The 25,312-nt window shown below is 29.2% G+C and overlaps 3 protein-coding genes across 3 annotated transcripts; all 3 read right to left on the reverse strand.

Moving 5' to 3' along the window:
- Positions 1-521: 521 nt before the first annotated feature.
- On the reverse strand, positions 522-5,485 carry LOC135959601 (uncharacterized). The gene is made up of 3 exons (XM_065510573.1): positions 5,182-5,485; positions 873-1,730; positions 522-804 (listed from the first exon to the last, which is right to left on the reverse strand). Exons 1-3 carry the CDS (start codon positions 5,390-5,392, stop codon positions 617-619), a joined length of 1,257 nt encoding a protein of 418 aa, XP_065366645.1. The 5' UTR covers positions 5,393-5,485; the 3' UTR covers positions 522-616.
- Positions 5,486-17,816: 12,331 nt separating this feature from the next.
- LOC135963916 (uncharacterized) lies at positions 17,817-20,633 on the reverse strand. The gene is made up of 3 exons (XM_065515927.1): positions 20,364-20,633; positions 18,063-18,920; positions 17,817-18,004 (listed from the first exon to the last, which is right to left on the reverse strand). Exons 1-3 carry the CDS (start codon positions 20,551-20,553, stop codon positions 17,817-17,819), a joined length of 1,236 nt encoding a protein of 411 aa, XP_065371999.1. The 5' UTR covers positions 20,554-20,633.
- A 379-nt stretch (positions 20,634-21,012) lies between these two features.
- Positions 21,013-23,641, reverse strand: LOC135959603 (uncharacterized). Its single transcript, XM_065510586.1, has 3 exons — positions 23,255-23,641; positions 21,850-22,707; positions 21,013-21,287 (listed from the first exon to the last, which is right to left on the reverse strand). Exons 1-3 carry the CDS (start codon positions 23,442-23,444, stop codon positions 21,100-21,102), a joined length of 1,236 nt encoding a protein of 411 aa, XP_065366658.1. The 5' UTR covers positions 23,445-23,641; the 3' UTR covers positions 21,013-21,099.
- Positions 23,642-25,312: the final 1,671 nt, after the last annotated feature.

The raw sequence follows: 25,312 nt of genomic DNA on the forward strand, positions 1-25,312 counted from the left end.
TAAACAAGTATTTTTACCAAGATATTACAATTTATATACCCATCTCAGAAGATCAATTACAATTTTAAGAATGTAACTATTTAATTCCTAGTGTAATTTAAAGTGTCCAAACTGCTGGGAACAATGTTGTGTATTTTTTGGACCTTAGTTTATTATTTTATGTTTCTGCAGAAAAATATAAGTGCATATTTTTTTTTAATTTTTAGGTCACATTTTGATTTTTTGAAGCATATTTTGGCGTATATTTTTCAATAATAAATGCATGAAAATCCGCCCTCTAGTTATAACAGTTATGTCCCTACTTTTTTTTCCTTCCTACTCTAAAATTTTATATGAAACACTCCTAAAACAATTTGTTTGATAATTGATGCTACAGCACATAAAGTGATAAGTGGCCAACGAACACTTTTGTTCGCCACTGTATATACTCGTATATACCCGGAATATTACTATTGTTAAAATAAAATATCTACATATAACTTTATCGATTAGGTGTTCAAAAACTGAGTGCTTGGTTCAAATACACGATAGATAATAATTAGTATATTATGTAAAAAATTTTGTATAAATAAATGACATTGATAATAAACTAATTATGTTGATAAGATTTAATGCATTAAAACGCTCCACGATTATATAACCAGGGCAAAACTAATTTCATATGCTGACGATAACGAGGGTTGGAATACAATTGTATTTTAAATTGAATACCAGCATCAGTATTGGCGATTAAGTTTTCTGTTCCAGCAATTTCAGTTGGGTCAAGAAGGGCTCCAGCCATAGTTGTATTTGGAGTCATATATCCTGGAAATTTAATTGATTTTAGTTTAAATATTTTTTATTTATGTAAACTCATTGACATCCAATCTTACCCCAAAGACCATATCTGTATAACATCATGTGTATTTCCCTTAAGGCTGGTATTTTCTTATTATAATTCAATAATTTCAAATGTTCCACTAACTGCTCATGATAGTATTTAATGAAATAATCAAATTGTTTAATCTTAAGCTCATATTTGACAGAAGATAAAAGCAAATAGTATAAATCTTGGGCTGGGGAACCATATTTGGGCATTTGGAAATCAATTATATAAGTATCCTTGATTTTACCAAAAGCATCATGTTGAAACATGACATTATTGCACCAACAATCGCCATGATTTAAGACATTAAACTCATTGGCATCCACCTTAATGCCCTTCATCATTTCATCGATTAAATTTGTTTGTGTATTGCACATGGCTTCAAAATAATCTTCATCGCCTTCAAATTTTCTAGTTACTTCCAAGAATATGGGATACATACTGGCGAACATTGCGGACATCATTTCACGCATTTCCTCTTTAAATGCCCCATTAGTGAGATTTGGCTTGTAGGGCCCTTTAACAGCTATGCGTACAGCAGAAGCGGCATGCCACTGAGCTAATTTCTTAAGAACTGCTTTGGTATGTTCCATGTCTAAACCTTCTATACGATTTACATTTTTAAAACCCTTTACTCGCAAATCTTCTAATAAAATACATGGATTATTTGTTGACACTTCATAGAATTTTGCTCCAAATTTAATGTCAATTCCAGCTTCTTTGTAGAGTTGCTCAAATTCGGGCACGACTTCTTGGTACATGGTGGTCTCAATATCGATAACATTATTCATCTGCATCATCATACGGAATAATTCGCTGTCATGAGCTGTTTTCAATATTAAGGAGACAGGTTTTGAAGATCCATCTGAAACGAAGTGATATGAAATCCTTTATTCGAGATAACAAGTTTTTTATTCAATTTATTGTATAATTAGTGTACACTAATTTCAAGGATTTAATTAAAAAAATTAATAAATATGAAGTTTTGTACGTAATTATCTATATTTCTTATGTACCAATTGAAAAGTGCATCAAATCAAAGTCATATGTTTGCTTTGTATGGGAAAAACTTATGCGCACTGTTGCGATTTCAATAAAAATACGTATGGAAAGTAATTCTTAATAAATTTGAATAATCTCACGATTGTTTATAGTTCTACACATGTTCGATAAAGCCTATTTTTTCAAACTATGTAAAATGGCATAAAAGCAATTTGTTCAAAGTTTTAAGTCTCCTACTGCTATAGTTCACTAGATATTCATTAACAACTAATCATTTTGTATAGCACGGAGCCACGACCACTTTAAATATCTAACAAATACTTTATTGTTCCGCATAGTCAATTAAAAAAACGATTTTCAATTTTCAATGAGATTATGTAGCTTCCTAAAATACAGATTTATTTACATATAACTTTTGAAATCCATGTCTTACGATCGGGATGAAATTTGCACCAAGCTTAGTTCTACAGGATAGTAATTCAGCAAGATCGGTCGAGAACTCTTTGAGTTAGAGGGGTCTTGACATTTTGGCCAAACAGGTGTTTTTTTCTCATCCATGTAACTTATTACCTATTGTTCTTAGCAAAATGTGTCCCAAATTGTTTAGGTAGCTATTTCTTCATTCTTTCGAAAAAAATAAAATAAAAAAATTTGGAATTTTTTTTTCCAAAATCAAAAATTGTTTAACTTTTTTTCAAAATGATCCTTTTTCTCAAAAGAAAGCTTAGATATTTTCCTTGAAGACCTATTTGGTCGCTTAGTGGGATGCGAGTTGGATATATATCAAAATAAATGTTTTGTAACTCAAAACATACAATTTTTGACTTTTCTTGCAAAATCAAAAACTTTATAGACTTTTTTTTTAAAATGGTCCCTTTTTTAATTTTTTTGATCAAAAGGAAGTTAAGGTACAGTCCTTCTAGAGGGTTTGGGTCGCTTAGTGGGATGTGAGTGGTATATCCCATGGTAGGCGTTCATATTGTTCAGGTTACGATGATTTTCGTCAAACAACCCGAATGTGAACAAAAGAGCGTAATAGAGCGTAAAAATACATACAATTCATTCAGTTTCTTGATGTTGTTGTGCATATTTTATTTTTTACCCAAAAGAGCACACAAATTAAATGCCTCTTTTTGCCTACCAATGGGCATATCTATCAAAATAGAGATTTTGTAACTCAAAACATACAATTTTTGACTTTTTTTGCAAAATCGAACTTTTTTTAATTTTTTATTGCTCAAAAGAAAGATTAGGTTTATTCCTTTAAGAGCTTTTTGGTCGCTTAGTGGGATGATAGTGGGATATCTATTAAAATAAATGTTTTGTAACTCAAAACATACAATGCAAAATCGAAATTTTTATCCAAAGTGGGCCCTTTTTTAATTTTTTATTGCTCAAAAGAAAGTATATCTGGATATACAAATTTTTGGGATCATAACAGTAGAGTGGTATCTCCCATAGCTTTAACCCTTTGACGACCACGGGGACACCAGTGTCCCAACACAAAAATATTGAATAACTAAATAACGAAAAAAAAAGAATGGGTGCCATTTTAATTTTAATTAGTTCTTAGATTCGGTTACAGCATTTATTTTTTTTATTGTCTTTGTAAAACTGAATTTAAAATATTATATTGCGATATATATTAGGCCTGGTATGTGCATTTTTGAAACAAAAGTTATAAAATCATTATTCATGTTGCGTGCATTGATATATAGTCAATAAACATGATTATGGGGAACGAAAATTTGCACTTTACGAGCAAAATTTCAGTAAATCCGTTAAATTTTTGTTTGTTTTAATTTCAAAATATTTTTTTTTGGGGCTAACTGATACACATTAAATAGACAAAATGATTACTTTTACCCAAATAGTCTTATTGTCGTGAAAGGGTTAAGAGCTTTTTGGTCGCTTTGGAGGGATGCGAGTGGGGTATAATTCAAAATAAATTTCGGAAGATATCGATTTCAAAAGTTGGTTCACTTGACATGAAATGCCCCATATGTATATTCTCAACTACGTGCAAATGGTAACCCACGCAAAGTTTTGAGATATTTGATAATAAATATTTACTTTATATGCCTTTCTCCGATCCCCTTTATTTTTAGCATGACAGGACACTGTCATCTACGTAATTTACAAAAAGTTTAAAGACTCTCACAATTACAGATCACTTGACATACGAAAATAACTATATACTTGGTATGGGCGATACTGTTATGATCCCAAAAATTTGTATATCCAGATATTCAATACTAGTTTCTTTCACCCAATTTCAGCCAAACAACATAAAAATATGAAAAAGTGTTTAAAACAAAGTTTAATGACTCTCGAAATCACAATTTTATTTGTAATGGAGGACTTACACCCACTGTTCCGATCTCGTCCATTTTAAGCAAAACTTCGTACAATGGTAATATATACATCCGTACTAAACTTAAATACTTTCACAATTATTTCTAATCCAATCTGGTACATTTTCAGTCAATTACGTACAATGGTAACGAAATAAATTCATCAAAAGTTTACGAATTTCTCTAAAACCAGATATTGTGAGGATCCATGTAAAATTATAATAAAATATTTCAGACAAAGTTAGAAGAATCTCGCAATTTTAGTTATCCAGATATTCAAAATTGACGATGAACTGTGTGTGGAAAGTGCCACATCCACTGTTCCGATCCAGATAATTTTTATCTAAACTCCGTACAGTGATATGAAATTGATTCATACTTATACATATAGTTCTGCAGAAATTCGAAGATAACTATTTACTTTGTGTGAATGGTGCTACATCTATTTATCCAATCATGTCCATTTTGGGATAATAAGGTATGCAAATGTTAGACAATGAAAAATAAAATATATTAAGTATGTCCTATATTAAATATTTTCTGGCATTTTCTTGGATATCGGGGGTAAGAAATGTGGTGTGAAAAGCGTGTGAAATCCATTCGAAAGAAATATAAAAACTAAATGTTTTTCATACACATACTACATATTTTCAGCTCACTTTTCTTTCTACATACAATTTAGAAAAAAGGCTAGTAATTATTCTACATGTGCATGTTTGAACTAAATAAATGCACCAAATAAAATTAAATATTTTTAATAATTTATAATCAAATGAATGATATCACTCTCTTACTCTGTTATGAAAATTTAGAAAAAATTAATAATTTGATGAATATGTCTAATGGCCTTGAAATAAATATTTTATTAATATTTAATGAATTCATTACGATTAATTAAAATCGTAATGAATTTGAAATAGATATGTATGTACTCGTGTATACGATGAGTTTTTTAGTTACCATTCAATTCCACTTCCATATTCAAATGTATTACAAGAGTATTGTAATTTTCACCACCTTCCAAAGCTTTATTGGCTTTAAATTGTTTTATTTGTTTAAAATCTGGTATCACATCTTTTAGAGCGGGTTCAAATAACGACGCCTCAACCCATGTTGGTATTGTGGGTGTGGGTTCTGTAGCACTTGCATTAATACTTTGTTCACTAGTCATATTTGGTATGTATAACAAATTTAATGTTTTATATATACAAAATAAATGAAATAATTTTCCTGTTTTTATTAATATGTATAGCGTTAATTTACTGCACACAGCGACCGACCGCGCGATAATGTTTTGGCTTGGAGAGTGTTTATTGTTCAATTGATTTTTATAAATTCTTCATTTAGTCGTTTTTATACCCTACACCACTATAAGTAGGGAGGGTATTAAGCGTTTGTGCTGATGTTTGTAACGCAGAGAAATACTGCCGAATTTGTGGCGATCGGTCCACAATTAATTATAGCTAATTTAACGTCTACTTGTGAAAATTACTTTAATTTGCATAAATTTCTTATAAATATTGATATATATCCACAAGACAGTCCACATATTTTAGTGACTATCACTTCTAAAAAAACTCTTCAAAATATTGATAACGAAATAACTTTTAACAAAAATAAGTTTAATATGCATAGAAATTATGATGCCAAATTCTATGGTAGCTATGATATCCTATTCAAAAATCTTATATGTACAATTTTAAATAATCATATAAAATTACTAAAAACTAAACATTAGAAAGGCTCAAAGTCATTTACCATGTATATACTCTGTGTAGAGTATCATATGGTCGGACTTGACTTAACTATACTTTCTAATTATACCCTACAGCACCATAGTGGGTAGGGTATTATGCGTTTGTGCATATGTTAGTAACGCCCAAAAGTATATCCACCTTAAAGTATAATGATCGACTCAGAATCACTTTCTGAGTCAATTAAACGATGTCCGTCTGCCCGTCTAGCTGGCTGTTCATGCAAAACTTGGAAGACCCGCTTCCGAAAATCACATTAAAAATGTTGGTATACACATAAAATTTAACATAAATAACACTCATATTGACATAAATCACACGACCTATTTTCATGGTGATCGGTCCATAATTGGTCATAGCTCCCATATAAGGCCCATTTCAAAAATCACTTACGAATATAAATTATTGAAATTTTAGAAGAAAAATGATTTTGGTCTTTTACTTAGTGTATTAGGGTATTATATTGTCGGGCTTGACCGACCATACTTTCTTACTTGTTTGTTTTTTGGTTCTGTGTGAGAGTATTTTTATTTGTTTGCAAATAATTCTAGAAGAAAGCCATAATACAACAAGTAAGAGTGTATATTCGTCTGTGCCGAATTTTATATACCCACCGCCAATATAAACACAGGCACTAATTTTTCTACATTTTATATAAAATATTACCTAATTTAATTTTACCAAATTTTAGAGGACCAAAAAAAGTACAAAGGCGCATTGCTATTCTTGATCTATGGGTCATTCCAAGAAACTCTTCCAAAGAAACATTAGTACAAAAATGAATTTCGAGCGCCCGGATTTCATTATGAGAAAGTCAAAGATTCGTAAATTTTACCCAAAGAAGGCGATAAATACAACAACATGTACGCCCTCTGGCTACACTCAAAAATAATAAAACCCCACATACTTATTTGGCTAAATGAAACAAACTTTTCTTTTACCTCGATTCTTGAATATTTTGGAAAACTACCAATTTTGACAAATCCGGGGGCTCGAAATTCATTTTTGATCTATGGTTTCTTCTGCAATGTTTCTAGCAATGACCCATAGAACAAGAATCGAAATACGCCCTTGCCACAAACAAATTTTACACAGCCTAAAAAACATATATCTGGTTCACGCGATTTGGATAATTTTAAATTTTCTATTACCAGAAAATATTTGTGATAAATGTCAACATGCTAGATTCATGCATTCAAATGTTATCGGAAACAAAATCTTTATAGTGGTAAGCTCATACAAAGTTCTTCATATATTCTTATGACATTTTTATCGGTTCAATATATTTTGTTAATTTTTGTGCACATAAATTATCTTTATAAATAACAATTATTTCTGATCAACAGCGAATATTTAGGGATAGTTTCATTCCCCTAGTTCCTTCCTTCTAGGTCCTAACATTTCTTCAACATACAGACGGCATTCTGTAAGAATTTAAAACGATTTATAATATATGTGTTACAAACGGATTGACAAAATTAATATACCTCCCATTTTTTGTTAATGGTTACACAAAGTAAAATGTTCTCTAAAGATATGACGAATTGATGATATGCCACTCATATTATTAGAGAACACATATGAAGAGAACCAACCAGATGAGCATATTTAATAGATATTTTTTTACTATACACACTTTTTGTATTCGAAGTGCTTCTCACTCGAAAGAGTTCGAATTTAGTTATTTCTTCTAAAAAATATCATACAATTAACACAAGAAATTATTTAAGATCCCCTAGAAGCCGTCTTTACTAATGTACTTTAAGAAAGCAATTATCAACAACACTACTGTACAAAATAAAATCTTGAGAAGGGCTACATAACATATTTATACCCTACACCACCATAGTAGGGGATGTTTGTAACCCCACCTTAAAGTATACCGATCGACTTAGAATCACTTTCTTACTTGTTTTTATATAATAATGGAACGCCGATCACAAGTATGGCCAACATTTATAAATCATAAGGTCAGTTTTCGGGATATTTTCCTTTTTAAGTTTTCACAAAAACCACTATTTTTCAGCAGTATTACCCCAAGAACTTGGAATTTAACTTAAAGTTTTAAATATCCAAAAAAATATGTACTGAACCAAAATTTGACACCGATCACTAATTTGTATCCAAGATTCATACTGCAAGATTTTTTAAATATCGGTACATAATTCGCCATAGCTCAAATATAAGGTCCACTCTTGTTCTGTAAATGAAATTCTACAAAAATAGCCCTAATATACTTAGAAATCACGTAACAATATTATATATCGATAGGCCCATAATAGGTTATAGCTTCCATATATTGAATCTAAATAATACACAGATCAGTAATTTGTATTCAAAAATCATACTACTGAATTTTGTGAATATCGGTCCATAATTGGCCAGCGCACAGTGGTATGAGAAAAAAAAAGAGGGAAATAAATCTGTAACTTCTAAACCCTTAGTCCGATTTGAATGAAATTTGACATGCGCACAGACGAAGTGTAGTTTAAGTTTTGAATTCTGACCGCATGAGCCCACCGGGGTTGCGGCCAGTTCCCCAAAGTAGGACACCTCGGGTATGTTCAATTTTTAAAACGATCCTATTTCTTCGGATGTGTTCCGATTTCAAAACGATCACATATATAGAATCTTCTCGTCGAGCACTACAGATTATCAATTATCTCTTATAACTTAGGTGATATTCGCATTTGAAAATTAAATTTTCATAATTTTTACCCACCCTACTCCAGTTTTTTGATAACAACGAATCCAAATATTTCCCGATTTTCTCCATTTTTCTTTTGTTGGACTAACAATAAATTTAGGTATGAAATATAGAAAGAATCATGACTGAGTCCAAAGTTACATGCATTTAAATTTTAAAAATTTTAAAAAGGCGAATTTTCGCTATTTTTTTGGGAAAAAAGTATTATTATTCTTTTTAAGTTATCTAAAAAATTTCTAAAAGGATGTATAAAGAATTTGTACTTTTTAAAAAGCTAACTTTACATCGAATGTTTTAAATTGAAAAAAAATTGACAAATGTTTATTACCAAGGGGATCAGCTCCATTCAAAGAACGCCTATTTTTTATGTAAAATTAAATTTTAGTGCAAAAATTCTCAAATCGCGTACTCGATATCAAAATATAGTAACCCATTTTACATGGCCCAATATGTTCTTAATTATTTTGTAAAGGGTTCCGATAACTCCGCCCCTGGTATGGATATTATAGCTTAAAAACTAAAAAATCCCATTTTTGGGATTTTTCAACACTTTTTTGGGAATTGCGGGATTCCTGATTACAAATTTTGTTCAGTTTTTCATTTTAAATCGAAAAATCTATATTACTGTAAAATTTTGTTAAAAAATATTCATAAATAAAAATTTTATTTCAAATTAAAATATTTGTATCTTTGAAAAAACTCCAAAAAAACATTTTTTGTCGTATTTTTCAAAAAAGTATTCCATGATTTTTTTAGTTGTAAAAAGTTATATATATTTTTGAAAAGTAGACAAAATTCCCTATCCGTTGACATATAATATGTCTTTATTTGAAGAAGAAAAAAGGGCCCATTTTGAAAAAAAATTTAAAAAAAGTTTTTGAATTCGAAAAAAAAATATTAAAACTTTTATATTTTTTTTTTTTAATATTTTTTTTCGAAAGATTGAAGAAATAGCTATCTAAACTATTTGGGACACATTTTGCTAAGAACAATAAGTAATAAGTTATATGGATGAGAGAAATCACATGTTTGACCAAAATGTCAAATTTTGACCCCCTCTAATTCCGAGAGTTCTTGACCGATCTTGTTGAAAAATCGTGTCTGAATTACTATCTAACCTCGGTGCAAATTTCATCCCGTGCGGAAGACATCGATTTTAAAAATTTGTTCACTTGACATGAAATCCCCCTTATATATAAGGTTCATATCGGGAAAATTCATTAAACGCGAATATATGTACGAATTTTGACCGTCCCCCCCTCTAGAATTGTTCTATGTATTGTAGAAACACATTGTGTAAAATATTAGGATGATAGGATAACGTTAACTGGTGGCGCAACGACGCTGAAGTTTTGAGGTGCATTTACAAGGGGAAAATATGCAATTTTTTCAGTTTTTGTAAAAATTTTGCCATTAAATAATAACTTTTACAATTTAATTTAAAAGAATCGAAATGTGTACGTAATTGTCGTTATAATAAGATATAAAAGACAAAAATTGGTGAAAAAATGTTAAAGTTATTAAAAAATCGCCAGGCCATTAACGTGTCTCAGGCCACTAGAACAAGAAATTTATGAACAAAATTAACATATTTTGAGAAATATTAAAATGAAAGCTTATTTTTACTTAACATATATCCATATTTACTTGTATATGAGTTTTTGTCCTCGTAGGATACCGTTAACCTATTCGCAGGTATGACCAAAAAAATTTAATTTTTTTAACGGCAGTTTCAAAACTCCAATTTCAAATTTTTAAAAATTTTGTTAAACAAATTTCAGAATTTGTTGATCATCACATGGGGATTTATTGACAACATAATAGGAAATAAAAATGTGAAAAAAGTATGTCAATACCTCCTATAGTTTTTCCGTACCTGCGATATAAATTTTGCGATTTTCGAGAAAAACAAATTTCTTGGCCATATTTTGGAGAATGACCAGAATTTCCTTACTGTAATGATTTTTAAGTAAAAGCTATTCAGAATAATATAGTCCAGGTTATTTTAAATATAGTCTGAAAGTTTTACTAAAATCGGAAAACTTTAAACATTAAATCGTGAAGGTCAAAGGTCAATTTTTTCAATATTTGGAATTTCTCATGGAAAGATAGCGAAATATTATATATTTTTGGGCCGATTTTGATGAAACTTAAGAAAAATATAAAATGAAGTCTAGTATTTACAATAACAGTACAAAAATGGAAATTAACCCTTAAGAGCACTTGGGGTCCAAATGACCCTCAACTTTTAAAATCACGAAAAACACATTAATTTTGACCCCAAGTACTCTTAAGGGTTAATTTCCATTTTTGTTTTTGGTCATACCTGCGAATAGGTTAACGGTATCCTACGAGGACAAAAACTCATATACAAGTAAATATGGATATATTTTAAGTAAAAATAAGCTTTTATTTTAATATTTCTCAAAATATGTTAATTTTGTTCATAAATTTCTTGTTCTAGTGGCCTGAGACACGTTAATGGCCTGGCGATTTTTTAATAACTTTAACATTTTTTCACCAATTTTTGTCTTTTATATCTTATTATTATAAATTGTAAAAGTCATTATTTAATGGCAAAATTTTTACAAAAACTCAAAAAATTGCATATTTTCCCCTTGTAAATGCACCTCAAAACTTCAGCGTCGTTGCGCCACCAGTTAACGTTATCCTATCATCCTAATATTTTACACAACGTGTTTCTACAATACATAGAACAATTCTAGAGGGGGGGACGGCCTGTACCTAGAAAGTTTTTTTCGTCCATACAATCTTGGAGCACTCTAATGTACATACATATGTATGAATATCAACATTTTGTGATATAACTCATTTCCGTATGCAAAATTTAGAAAAATTAATATATAGTTTTTTCAAAATAAATTTTGAAAGCGTTTCAAAATCTTTGAAGACGGTTTTAGTATGTCATCACAAATAAAAAAAATAAGGTAAACATAAAACAATTTATTTCGAATGATTATAATGGATTTGGTAACATTTGAACCAAAATAATGTATTAAGCCATTTTCATAATATAATACTTTATTTTAGGATATAGATTAGTTAAGTATGAATTGTTTTCAACAAAGAAACAATCATATCCCGATTTCATCAGAAATTTTCTGCTTTATTTAATTTAAATATGATTATTTTTTTTTTAAATACATATTATGATTCGGACAAACTTTGAAGAATGTTGCAATAAGATGTTCTCAAGACAAACAAACAAAAAACATCCAAACAAACAAAAAAACAAAACAAACAATTTCGTTCATCACTTTATAAAAATTCCCATGCGCTTTGGTTTAAAGTTTTAGTATAAATAGCTGATGCACAAGCAAACAGATACACAAACTTGCGTTTCTTTTACATAATTGAATTTTAGTCATTACTGCGCATGCCTGAGCAAAAAAGAATTTAAATCAACATCAACTGTTTTGTATGTATGTGTAAGTCGCAGTGTTGCCACCAAGAAAATTATAAACTACACATGCCTCATGCCTAAATTACACATACGAGAAAAAATTACACATGTAAATAAATTTTTCGTGATTTCTATAGGAGAAATTGTCTAAAATTGTCATGAATATAAAAGGTTTGTCACAGTGGACTCTGGGATGTTTGGACCAAATACGATCACTTTATTGTCAATGGACAATTTTCACTTGCGTTGATTTTAATTTATCCAGGAATTGGATATATGAGGGGTATTAAAGCAAGGTTAGCAATCTATTTTTTTTTAGTGAACTTTTCTAATTTAATGAATTCTTGAGATCAGTCAAATATGTCAATCCCAAATACGCTTTTAACAAATATTAATCAATGTCACATTTGTTACATTTCTATTTAAAATTTAAAAATATTTAAAAAATAGCACATTGTTTGCTTTCGAATTTTAATTTATTCCTAATTTATATTAAGTTCTTTGAAATCAGTTTTGTTTTCAGTTTCAAAGATAAATATTTTTTACTATTTTTTAAAAATTATAGCTCTGATCATTTTCCTTCATAGTAAATACTTTACCAGTAAAATCATGTAACGTTTTTTTTTTTTAAAAATTTGTAGTTAGAAATTTGAAATAAAGCTTCCAAAATAGTAAGTCAATTTTATTGTTTATTATTTAAAACACAAACCAGAAACCAGACAGACAATAGCGTAAACACAAAACAGTTCTTATGGGTATAAAAAATAACTAGTAACAATTTGTAAATAAATTTTTCTCACACAAATTCCTACGTTCTTGTTTTTTTTCTCTTAAGATTGGCTAACGTTACCCCGAAATAACTGCAATTACCGTTACCGATATAATAGTTTAAACCGTTATCTGTAAATACCGTTACCCTTATTCTATAAACAATTTAAAATTATAAAAATACAAATTTTCGATTTTGGGTTATCTTGAAAATTAACGTTTTTACAATAACAATTTGTAATAACTTGTAAAAATGTATAGTTATTGAATAGTATTTGTTGTTTTACATTTTTTTCATGTTTGAATTAAAAGTCTTATATAAACTAAAATTTAGTTTCTATTACCAATATTACGCAAACAAAACTATCACAAACGGCGAAATGTCCACCTGGAAAACCAAACATAGCAATATCCAAATTACTTATCGTATTTTTCTGCAAACCTTAATGTTAATTTAGTTCAAACTTCATCTTATATATAAATAGTTATTGTCCACCAATATTAATAAAACATATATGGTTTTCGAATTTCGGCCACCGGTCGATCCTAGTACATATAATTCAATTATACTGAGTAACAAACGAGTACAATATAATAAATATGAATACATTTAGAGATACTGGATTTTTTTTTATCAACTAAATAGAGGATAAGCTACTTTCCCTCATATGAATGTACATATTTATTTCAGTCGGCTTTGTAATCTGAACAATCCATAATTTATTCATTCAATTACAATTCAAAATATAGATAAAATATATTTTGGATATAATTGGAATTTAAAATTACACATGAATTACACATTCACTCAATTACACATGGGCTACACATCCAAGTTAAAATTACACACAATATGTGTAATTACACATGAAGTGGCAACACTGGTAAGTCGACTATTTTTGGACATGCGCATTGATTTGTTAGGTTTATTTCGTTCATCACTTTAGCACAAAAACTTCCTATGCGCTTCGGTTTAAAGTTTTAGTATAAATAGCTGATGCACATATTTGCGTTTCTTCACAATAATATAATTTTAGTCATTACTGTGCATGTCTGAGCAAAAAAGAACTTTTATTTCAACATTAACTATTTTGTATTTCCTTAAGTACTGTTTGTTGTTTGTGTATCGGTTTGAGGATACACATTTTACGCTTGTACATCAAATATTTATACTAAAACTTTAAACCGAAGCGTATGGGAATTTTTGCACATGTCCAAAAAATAGTCGATTTTTACGTTGACAAAGAAGTACTTAAGCAAATACAAAACAGTTAATGTTGAAATAAAAAATTCGTTTTTGCTCAGACATGCGCAGTAATGACAAAAATCCGATTTGTATATCTGTTTGCAGATACACATTTTACGCTTGTGCATCAGCTATTTATACTAAAACTTTAAACCGAAGCGTATGGGAAGTATTTGTACTAAAGTAATGAACGAAATAAACCTAACAAATCAATGCGCATGTCCAAAAATAATCGACTTAAATTTTAAATTCTTTTTTGCTCAGGCATGCGCAGTAATGACTAAAATTCGATTATGTAAAATAAACGCAAGTTTGTGTATATGTTTGCTTGTGCATCAGCTATTTATACTAAAACTTTAAACCGAAGCGCATGGGAATTTTTGTACTAAAGTGATGAACGAAAATGTTTGTTTGTTTATATGGATACTGCAATTCAGTAGGCATTTATAGACTTTAGCACCATATTTCGGTAAGAAATTTGTATGAGGGCTAGGAGAAATCATGGACCGATTCTTATTATTTTCAATAGAGTTAGTTCTTTTATCATTAAAATAACGAGTTTAAAATTGCATGTTATTAGCTGCAATATATTTACACATATAACAAAAAATATATGAAAATTATTAAGTTTTTTTTAGGTTGTCAGACATTTTAGTTCATAATTTTGGTGATTTTCAATACCAAACTGCTTAGGACAATAACAAAACTTATTTTTGAAAGTTTACTTAGTTTGTTTTTGTATTTTGGACGTGAGCGTGTTTTGCACAGACAGACAGACGGACATAGCTCAATCAACTTAGAATTTTATAAGGATCAATAATATATCGTCCCCTTAATAAAACAATAGTGGCTAATTTTTTTGCCATTTCGAAATAATTGAGTTTCAAATTTTTGTGTTAGTAGACATCTAGAACGAAAGTAATATTTCAATTGATCTTTTGACCCACTTTGTGGTTATGCAGATTCGTATTATGCAATAAAAAAAATAATAGTGTATATGCTTATTAGGGTGGTTTTTATGAAAGGGCAAAATTTTTTTCTTAATTCTAGTACTCACATCTAGAATGGTTCTTTTTAGTGTAAAAATACGATTGTAAAAGTTTTAGCTCAATCGGACCTTGCCTTCCCGTGCCGAAAGTGCCTCGAAGTTTTAAAAATGACTACTAAATTATCTTATTTTGACAAGAAATTTAAGTAAAAAATTAACATAATGCGAGAAAAATTAAAAGGTAATTTTTGTTTAAAATATATCCGTATTTACCGTAAAATTCATAACAGTAAGGAAATTGGTCTCATTCTCCAAAATATGGTCAAAAATAGGTTTTTTTCCGAAAATCTCAAAAATTAAATCCTAGTTACGGAAAAACTGTAAGAGGTATCGACATAATTTTTTCATATTTTTATTCTTAATAAATCCCAATGTAAGGATCAATAAATTGTGAAATTTTTTTAACAAAGTTTTTAAAAATTTGAATATGGAGAATAGGTTAACGGTATCCTATGAAGACAAAAACTCAAGTAAATATGGATATATTTTAAATAAATATTAGCGTTTTTTTTAATTTTTCTCGAAATATGTTAATTTTTTTCCAAAATTTCTTGTCAAAATGAGAAAAATTAGTAGTAATTTTTAAAACTTCGAGGCACTTTCGACACGGGAAGGCAAAGTCCGATTGAGCTAAAACAATCGTATTTTTACATTAAATGGCACAATTCTAGACGTGAGCATCTATAAAAATCGGAAATCGATTTTGAAAAACGTCCCCAAGGCTTATACACTATTGTTTTGTTGGGTCTTAGATGATTATTTCTCAATGTTACACACGGAATGACAAACTTATATATACTCTCATACACAACTTTTGGTGGTGGAGGGTATAAAAAAAATATTTTGTTAGAGGATCCATTTTTAGGTGTTGAGTACTGCAATCTATCTTACTTCATCTGAGAGATAATTAGTCGTCTTCTTTTAAAAGTAAAAGTTTTAAATGGTTTTCACATATATATCTAGTTATGTACAAAACTGAATTACAAATTATTAAGAAACGAATTGAGACCAAAAATGTTTTCCGAATCTTTAAAGGGTTAACTATCAAAGTCAGCTAAATATCTCACTCTCATTTCAAAACAATCTAAAAGATAATGGATGCAAAAGTTATAACAATAACAAATATCTTATCTTATATGTATAATTTTTATATTGTTTGCAGAATATAGGAACAAATTTTGTTATATTGCAAATTTGATTTCATTTAATCATTTGGTCTTCCTAAGGTAACTACACAACCCACATTTTGTAGGAATCTCCTGATTTTTGAATGTGAAGTCGTCTGACGTTTTTGGCAGCAAGCTTTTTTTGTTGTAATAACGTTTTAAAATTGATTAGTTTTAAAAGCTCTTTTTGTGTATCTTATTTGGTAGAGTACTTGATGTACAAAATCGTAGGGAAACGGAAAAATGGTAAATAATTTGTAAAATTGCTCTAAGCGATAAATTCCGTGTCATCTTCTGTTGTGTACATGATTTCAAATAAAACTCAATATCTGGAGCTACTGAATTATTTCCACTATAGAAAGTTTGTAAACCACTGTGAGTTTAGGTTATTCATTTACCAGATTTGTGATTTTTGAACAATTTTGCGGGCAATTTTTGGCAGTAGCTTTTCTTAAATCAAAATTTTTTGTTTCCACCTCTAATCACTCCAGAGGTCTGTAAAATATTATAGAATCCGAAAATTTACTGATTTAGAAAACAAATTCGATCGTGATATATTTTAACAAATAATGAACAATTAAAAGGAAACAAACAAAAAATCATATTAATCAAAATTACTTTTTATTTGACAATTAAACTATTCACCAAAGATCTTTAGTTCTACTCCAGATCAGAAAAATGTGTCAAAAGCATTTCCAAATATTAAATTTTATTAAAATGCTGATTTTTGAAGAAAACTAAAATATAAATACTTCATGTCGAAATCAGCTGGAAGCTGTCTTCGTTCAGACAACTTTTTATCTTTTTACAAACAGGCTCTGTTCGGTAAGTATTTTCTTTTTTGAGCAAAGAATAATAACAAGAAGTGAAACGCTGTCAAAAAAAACCTAAGTCGGTTGTCATAAAAAACCTAACTATTTGAATGTATTGGTAACATTTTGTTTATATGTATTGGTTTTCAAACCACTTTCACCACACTCCTCAAACACACAGAGTTGTAAAAAAAGCGACCTTACAAATTATAACAAAATTTTATTACAATTAAATTTAAGAATTCAAACAAATCTCAAATTATTTAATTTATATTTGACCTGGAAATATTTTATAAATAGATTTTTTTGCTTATTATACCAAAATTTCTGCAAACATTAAATTTATTTGAATTTTTTATTAATTTTCAATACGAAATTTTACAAATGTGTTTTTTTTTTCAGTTTTAATTTAAACCCCCAAAAATTTCTCTCTCAAGTGTGTTGAATTCACATACTACCCGTATGTGAGAAGAGAGAGAAGTTGTTGTTGTAGAAAAATTGAGAAGCTTCCCTTCTTGTTATTCTTTGTTTTTGAGTATTTTAGTCATGAGACGTTTATACAAAATTAGAAAACAGTGTCAAAAAGTATAACAAGCAAGTACAAAAAGATATTTTTTGATAATTATTTTCACATTAACAACAATTTTAATAAATAATAAGACAATATTTTTTAAAAAACTCCACGATAACATAACCAAGGTAAAACCATTTCCATGTGTTTGCGATAACGAGGATTTGAATACAATTGAATTTTAAATTGAACAGCTTCATCCGAATCACTTAAGTAATTATCGATCTTCGCATTTTCACTGGGATCTAGAAGTACTGCTGCCATAATACCAATGCCGACATTATATGCTGCAAATACAAAGATATAATAAAATTTAACAAATAATAAAATAAAAAATGTACTTACCCCATGCATTATATTTATGCAATGTAATATGTAGATCCTTTAATGTGGGCAACTTTTGGGAATACTTTAACAATGTTAAATTTTCTATCAAACAATCATGATAATATTTGATAAAATAATCGAATTTTTCTATTTTTAATTCATATCGTGTTGAGGATAACAGCAAATAATATAAATCCTGGGCAGGTGTACCAATATGTGGCACTTGATAGTCCACTAAAAAGGTGTCAACAATATTACCCAATTCATCATGTTTGAACATGATATTATTTGACCAACAATCTCCATGATTCACAACATTAAATTCATTTTCATCCAGTTTATTAGCCTCAAACATTTCATCTGCTATAGCATCTTTGTGTTGACATAATCGTTCAAAATACAATTCATTGCCATCATAAGATTTGGCACAGTCTAGAAAGGTCTCTGTCATCTTGTCAAATATGTTATGCATTAGTTCACGATTTTCCTCGTGAAAGAAATTTTTAAACAATATCGTCTTGTATTTTCTATTTCCTGCAATAAGTACAGCTGAAGCGGCATGCCACTGTGCCAATAATTTTAGCACCTCTTGCGTATGTTGTATATCGAAACCTTCCAAACGGTTGACATTTGTATAACCTTTAGGTTTCAGATCTTCTAAAAGTATATACGAATGTTCAGTGGCTATTTCGTAGGATTTGGGTGCAAATTGTATCTCGACACCAGCATCCATATACATTTGTTCAAATTCTGGCACTACTTCTCGATACATATATTGTTCGGCTTCAAATAAATTTCTATTTTTCATCGTCTCTTTAACCAATTCATTATCGTGGTCTGTTTTTAACATCAATGTTATAAATTTGCAGGAGCCATCTGTAGAATATTTTAGAATATATATACTGACATTATTAAAGCTTTGTTTTTTAAGAAATTTAAAAATTTTATATCCAAGGCCTATATTCAAAACCCTTAAAAACACAACTTTTCAGGAGTTTTTAAAATTCGGTATTTTACAATATTTTTTTAGTATAATTGGTTGCAACATTTAGTGCAACATTTTAGCATTATAGTGGACTTTAAGATTGATAGAGTGTTTTTCTTCTCAGGATTTTGCATTTTAATAAAATTAAATTATTTTGATTTCATTTATGCCATCTGTCAGCTTTTAGCGTGATTTATTTATGATAATGGCTAATAATACAACATAAGTTAACAATAAACAATGTTAAACAAAATGTTATATAAAAAATGCTTTTTTCCCTTTTAAGTTTTTTTTTGGAGCTTGGTTGGTGTAACTTATCTTAAAAATAGTGGTATTCCGGTTGTATTACGCTCTTCAAATCTTGTAAAGTCTTCCACTTATTAGGCTGAATTGATAGTGGAATACGAATACGATCAATATGATCTGTATAAAAATTTAATTTATATTTTATGCCATCATCTGGTAGATTTAAAAGAAATCTTAAATTAGACACAATAGGATCGTTCTTTACTCGTCCTGATCTAATGAAAGAAAAAAACATAACTTTGTCATCATTGCACAGTGGGGCAGAATAAAAATTTTTTTGAAATAAATCTGGCATTTCTAAACGGCTAGTCGGATCGGGATAAAAAGTGCAATATTTTTGAAGGACGGAGTTTCAAAGTGGCATATTTCTGAATCTAATTGAGATTTTGATTTTAAAAAAGACCAAAAATCAACTTATCTATACAAAAAAATTAGTTCAGAATAAATGTGGATCAAATTGCTCCTAATATTTGCAATCCTATTAATATTTTGATACAAATTTTAGTTTTAGAAACCTAATAAATCTATAAATATGCAATAAAATCTTTATTTATTACTCAACCTTTTTTTAAATTTGTGATTCTAAATAACAAAGGGTAAAAAAACTTGTCAAAAGATCAAAGGGAATCTCGCAATTCCTATAAATTGGCGAAAATCACAAAAATGGTATTTATTCTAATTTTGCCCATAGGGAGCAAATAGAGAACACATCAAGATTTCCAAAGCTGCTTTCCGTTTTCTGATTCCAGCTTCGGGATTTTAGAACATGTGGCAGAATGTTGAAATCTTGATAAAAATAGGTCAATTTCCGTCAATGTTCTATTTGAAAAATAGAACATAAATTTTATACGAAATGTTCTACATAAAGATACCTAGCCGAGCGGTTTCCTAAAATATAAAAATATTTGAAATCGGATGGTAAACAAAAAAATGGAATGGTGGAATAAATGATGTATTTTTCAAACATTTTCTAATCGTGTATAAAATAATTACGTATAGCCATTTTTCAGCTTACATGAAATACCTACCTTTTAATTCAATTTCCGCTTCCAATCGCAGCATTACACTGGCATAATTCTCACCAACACTTAGGGCAGGTTTGGCTTGAAAATCTTTAATTTGTTGAAAATTACTACAAATTTCTTTAAAAACTGGTTCAAATAATGATGCTTTAATCCAAGTTGGTATAACTTGACCTGTATTTTGTTCACTCGACATTATTTAAAACGCAACAAATGTTAATACAATTAAAATCAAAACAAAGTTTAATAAGATTTTTTTTTTTAAATTATAATAAAAGTTTTCTTAATATAGAATCTATCAACCGAAACTTGATCGCATTGAGTGTGAGTTACAACTGACTGAATGTGGTGTCTTTTTATTGAAAAATATTTAGCTTATGACTAATAGTATCTTCGATAAAATTTTATTATCAATTATCATTAGAATTGTAGAAGTATTGAGTATTTATGTACTAAGTAGTAAATACACAGTGCTCAATACCAACTCGTATTTAGCTTTGAAAAGTATTGAGCAGTATTGAGTAACCAAAAAATATGTTGAGTATACATTTTGCAGCTCTACAAGATACGCTGATGACAAACTTACCACTGCTTAGTTTTTTTTAGTACTAATTTCCGAAATAATTTACTTTTAAAATTTTAATGTTTAACAAAGTTCTGTATTAAGGGTGTAATTTATATAAAATAATTAATATAACATTTTCATTTGAGATTAAATTTGCTATTAAATAAAGGTTGTAATTCAAAATACTCCACGATAATACAACCAAGGTAAAACCAATTCCATGTGTTTGCGATAACGAGGATTTGAATACAATTGAATTTTAAATTGAACAGCTTCATCTGAGTCACTTAAATAATTCTCCATTTTGGCATTTTCACTGGGATCTAGAAGTACTGCTGCCATAACTCCAATACTGATGTTATATGCTGCAAAAATAAACATATTAAAACAATATAAACAAGTTAGAGTGTTCTATTCGGCTGTACCGAATCTTATATACCCATCACCAATAAATACGGTCAGCTATAATTGCGCACGCGATTTGGTAATTTTATATTTTCTAATAAGGAAAATATAAGATGTAAATTTCAGCTTGCAAGATTCATGCATTTAAATCTTATCAGGGAAAAAATTAGGTTTTCCAAACTTTTCCATATATTTTGATTAAACAATTTGTAAGCTATTAGAAATAACGATTGGCACCAAATTTATAGGTCTATTTTTGAACGTTTTTGAAAAAATTGGACTGACGCACAATTTTTTAAAATTTTTTATGGAACCGATTTTGTTCATTTTCAATACCAAAAATGTCAGATCTGCCAAGTATATTTTAACAGATATAAGCACTGATATAGCTAGATCGTCTTGGAATTTTACGAGATACATATATTCTTTTCTGAGTCCACGACCAATATTTCAATATGTTACAAACGGAATGACAAAATCAATTGGCGGTGAGTAAAAAATAACAAATAATAAAATATATACCCCATGCATTATATTTATGCAACGTAATATGCAGATCCTTTAATGTGGGAAGTTTTTTGGGATACTTTAACAATGTTAAATTTTTTATCAAATGATCGTGATAATATTTGACAAAATAATCAAATTTTTCTATTTTCAGTTCATATCGTGTAGAGGATAACAGCAAATAATATAGATCCTGCGCTGGAGTACCAATATGTGGCACTTGATAGTCCACTAAAAAGGTGTCAACAATATTACCCAATTCATCATATTTGAACATGACATTATTTGACCAACAATCTCCATGATTCAAAACATTAAATTCCTTTTCATCCTGTTTATTCGCCTCAAACATTTCATCTACTATATCATCTTTGTGCTGACACAATCGTTCGTAGTACAATTCATGACCTTCATAAGATTTAGCACAGTTTAGAAAGATTGCTGTCATTTTGTCATATATGTTACGCATCATTTCACGATTTTCCTCGTTAAAGAAATTGTTAAACAATACTGGCTTGTAATTTCTCTTCGCTGCAATAAGTACAGCCGATGCTGCATGCCATTGTGCCAATACTTTTAGCACCGCATGCGTGTGTTGGATATCGAAACCTTCCAAACGGTTGATATTTTTATAACCTTTAGGTTTAAGATCTTCTAAAAGTAGATACGAATGTTCTGTGGCTATTTCATAAGACTTTGGTGCAAATTTTATGTCGACACCAGCATTTGTATAAATTTGTTCAAATTCTGGCACTACTTCTCGATACATATAATGTTCGACTTCAAATATATCGATATTTTTCAGCGTTTCTTTAGCCATTTCATTGTCGTGTGCTGTTTTTAACATCAACGTTTTTGATTTGCAGGAGCCATCTGTAAATATATGCATTATTTTATTATTAGTCATATTATTTATTTAAAGTCATAATGTATTATATATTTAAAATACTTCACACTTGTTGTTAGGGCAAACGAAATTACTTTTTTAATACACTACAATGTAAAATTCCCACTGCAATTATTGTGGTGAATCCCCTTTTCGAATGTGTGGTTATTTATAAAAATAGAGTCAATATAGTATAAATTATTTTATTTAATTAATACTAACTGTACTAAACATATAATTGGTAATTCACAAGGTCTGCTATCATGTCATAATGTCCTAATATTTCACGGCTCGGCTTAACCGACTCTTAGGCTTTCGGCTCAGGTCTCTGCTGGTTGATTACGATAACACAATAAAATAGAGTAGTATTATTTTAGGAAATTTTTTGCTTGAAAGGCTATAACCCCATTTTCAAACCATTGTCAAATATTAGGACATTATGACAATATGACCTTGTGAATCCAAATATTTATATAACACAATCGTAAATGTATTTACGTCCTTCCTTTCTCTCTGTGTACTTTGAAAACTTACCTTTCAATTCAATTTTCGCTTCCAATCGCAGCATTATACTGGCATAATTTTCACCAGCACTTAGGGCAGGTTTGGCTTGAAAATCTTTAATTTGTTGAAAATTACTAAAAATTTCTTTAAAAACTGGTTCAAATAATGATGCTTTAATCCAAGTTGGTATAACTTGACCTGTATTTTGTTCACTCGCCATTAATTAAAATCGAACAATTAATAATATAATTGAAACAAAAACGAATAGTAATAAGAATTTTCTTAATATAAAATCTAACAACCGAAACTTAATCACACTTAATGAGAATTACAACTGAATGATTGGTATCTTATTATTGTAAAGCTTTTGACTATTATTTTGAATTTTATCATCTAGTGAATGTTATTATCCAGTAACGTAAATGAAACTGTTTTGATTTTACAAATGAAAAACAACACATTTATTTAAAAACAACAATTTATTTAAAAAGCTTTTTCTTTGAATTTCACAAAAAATCCCCGTATAATAAATGAGATTTTGTACAGTGGCGATCAAGTATTATGTATTAAAAAAAATTAATAAATATTTGTAGAGATTAACTGAAAAATTTAAAATTTGTATGGGAAAGACATGATGAGCCATTGCACAGTGGGGCAGAATCGAAATTTTTTGGAAATAAATCTGGCATTTCTAAACGGCTGTTCCGATCGGGATAAAATTTGAATTGGGTGTAGCCAAGGAGTATTTGAGTTTAAGTTATTAAAATGGGCCCTACAAATAATCCAGGGGCGGCGCTAAGTAGGGTACCTTCGACATGTAAAATTTTTAAACACGTGCCATTTTTTTGTTTCCTATCCGATTTCAAAGAATTTTATATTTTTGGAAAGCGTTCGGCTAGATCTTGAAAAAACATGCTCGCTTTTGCTATTTATCTCTTGTAATTTTCTAGTTATAGGCATTTCAAAATTGAAATTTTAAAATTTTGCCATACCTTGGTCCGCTTTTTTAAAAATATAGGGAGCACTTTTGGACCGAATGGACTCGAATTTTTTTTGTTAGTTAGACAACTAAATTACCTACAACATACAAAAGATTTCAGAGCAATATCAGTTACGAATCCAAAAATAACAGATTTTCAATTTAAAAATTAAAAAAATAGTATATTTTTGCTGTTTTTTGGACAAAAAGGTGACATAACTCTTTTTTTATTAAAAAACAACTTTCTTTAAGAACATATAACAATTTTATGTTTTTCTATAAAGTTTCTTTACGGAGAACATTCTAGTATAAAAAACATGTCCTATTTTTCGAACATGTCGGACCTACGCCCTTTGGAAATTGACCTATTTTTTTATCAAAATTTCAACTTTGGGCCACATGTTCTAAAATCCCAAAGCTGAGATCAGATAACGGAAAGCAGCTTTGGAAACCCTGATGTTTTCCCTATTTATCCCTAAAGTATTTTCCCAGCCCCGAAGAAATGTGAACCCTATATTCAAAATTGTAAAAATTACCATTTTTGGGATTTTCGCTCCAATTTTTAGGAATTGCGGGATTCCCTTTGACCTTTTGACAAGTTTTTTTACACCTTGTTATTTAGAATGAGAAACTTAAACTGAAAATTTCATTGAGTTTCATTAATAAAGATTTTATTACATATTCATTGAGTTTCTAAAACTAAAATTTATATCAAAATTTTAATAGGATTGCAAATATTGCAAATATTGGAACCTAACCTATCTCAATTAGATTCAAAAATATGCCACTTTAAAACTCCGTCCTTCAAAAATATTGCACTTTTTCATACTTAAGCTTTCCTAAGCTATCTATAGCAAACAAATATGAATAAAAAAATAAAACTTTGCAATTTATATTTCACAGAATAAATTCCAAATGCAAGATTTTGCCATTGTTTTTATAGCCACTTTAAAAAAAATATTGAGTTTGTCATTCCGTTTGTAACATATCGAAAAATTGGTCATAGAACCAATATATCTACACTGTCTCAAACAATTGTCCGTACCCCATGCAGCTGAAAATGTATTTGATTATAATTCGAAAAATACTTACCCGATTCGAATAAAGTA

Source organism: Calliphora vicina, chromosome 1, assembly GCF_958450345.1.
Source record: "Calliphora vicina chromosome 1, idCalVici1.1, whole genome shotgun sequence".
NCBI classification, from domain to species: Eukaryota; Metazoa; Arthropoda; class Insecta; order Diptera; family Calliphoridae; genus Calliphora; species Calliphora vicina.

What these genes read in the sequence shown, in the direction of transcription:
- LOC135959601 (XM_065510573.1), bottom strand. Translation starts at nt 5,392, where the DNA reads ATGACTAGTGAACAAAGTATTAATGCAAGTGCTACAGAACCCACACCC. An exon ending in TATGGAAGTGGAATTGAATG is followed by an intron (nt 1,731 to 5,181) that starts GTAACTAAAAAA and finishes ACTTCGTTTCAG; the next exon opens with ATGGATCTTCAAAACCTGTC. An exon ending in ATACAGATATGGTCTTTGGG is followed by an intron (nt 805 to 872) that starts GTAAGATTGGAT and finishes TTAAATTTCCAG; the next exon opens with GATATATGACTCCAAATACA.
- LOC135963916 (XM_065515927.1), bottom strand. Translation starts at nt 20,553, where the DNA reads ATGTCGAGTGAACAAAATACAGGTCAAGTTATACCAACTTGGATTAAA. An exon ending in AGCGGAAATTGAATTAAAAG is followed by an intron (nt 18,921 to 20,363) that starts GTAGGTATTTCA and finishes AATATTCTACAG; the next exon opens with ATGGCTCCTGCAAATTTATA. An exon ending in GCATAAATATAATGCATGGG is followed by an intron (nt 18,005 to 18,062) that starts GTAAGTACATTT and finishes TTGTATTTGCAG; the next exon opens with CATATAATGTCGGCATTGGT.
- LOC135959603 (XM_065510586.1), bottom strand. Translation starts at nt 23,444, where the DNA reads ATGGCGAGTGAACAAAATACAGGTCAAGTTATACCAACTTGGATTAAA. An exon ending in AGCGAAAATTGAATTGAAAG is followed by an intron (nt 22,708 to 23,254) that starts GTAAGTTTTCAA and finishes ATATATTTACAG; the next exon opens with ATGGCTCCTGCAAATCAAAA. An exon ending in GCATAAATATAATGCATGGG is followed by an intron (nt 21,288 to 21,849) that starts GTATATATTTTA and finishes TTATTTTTGCAG; the next exon opens with CATATAACATCAGTATTGGA.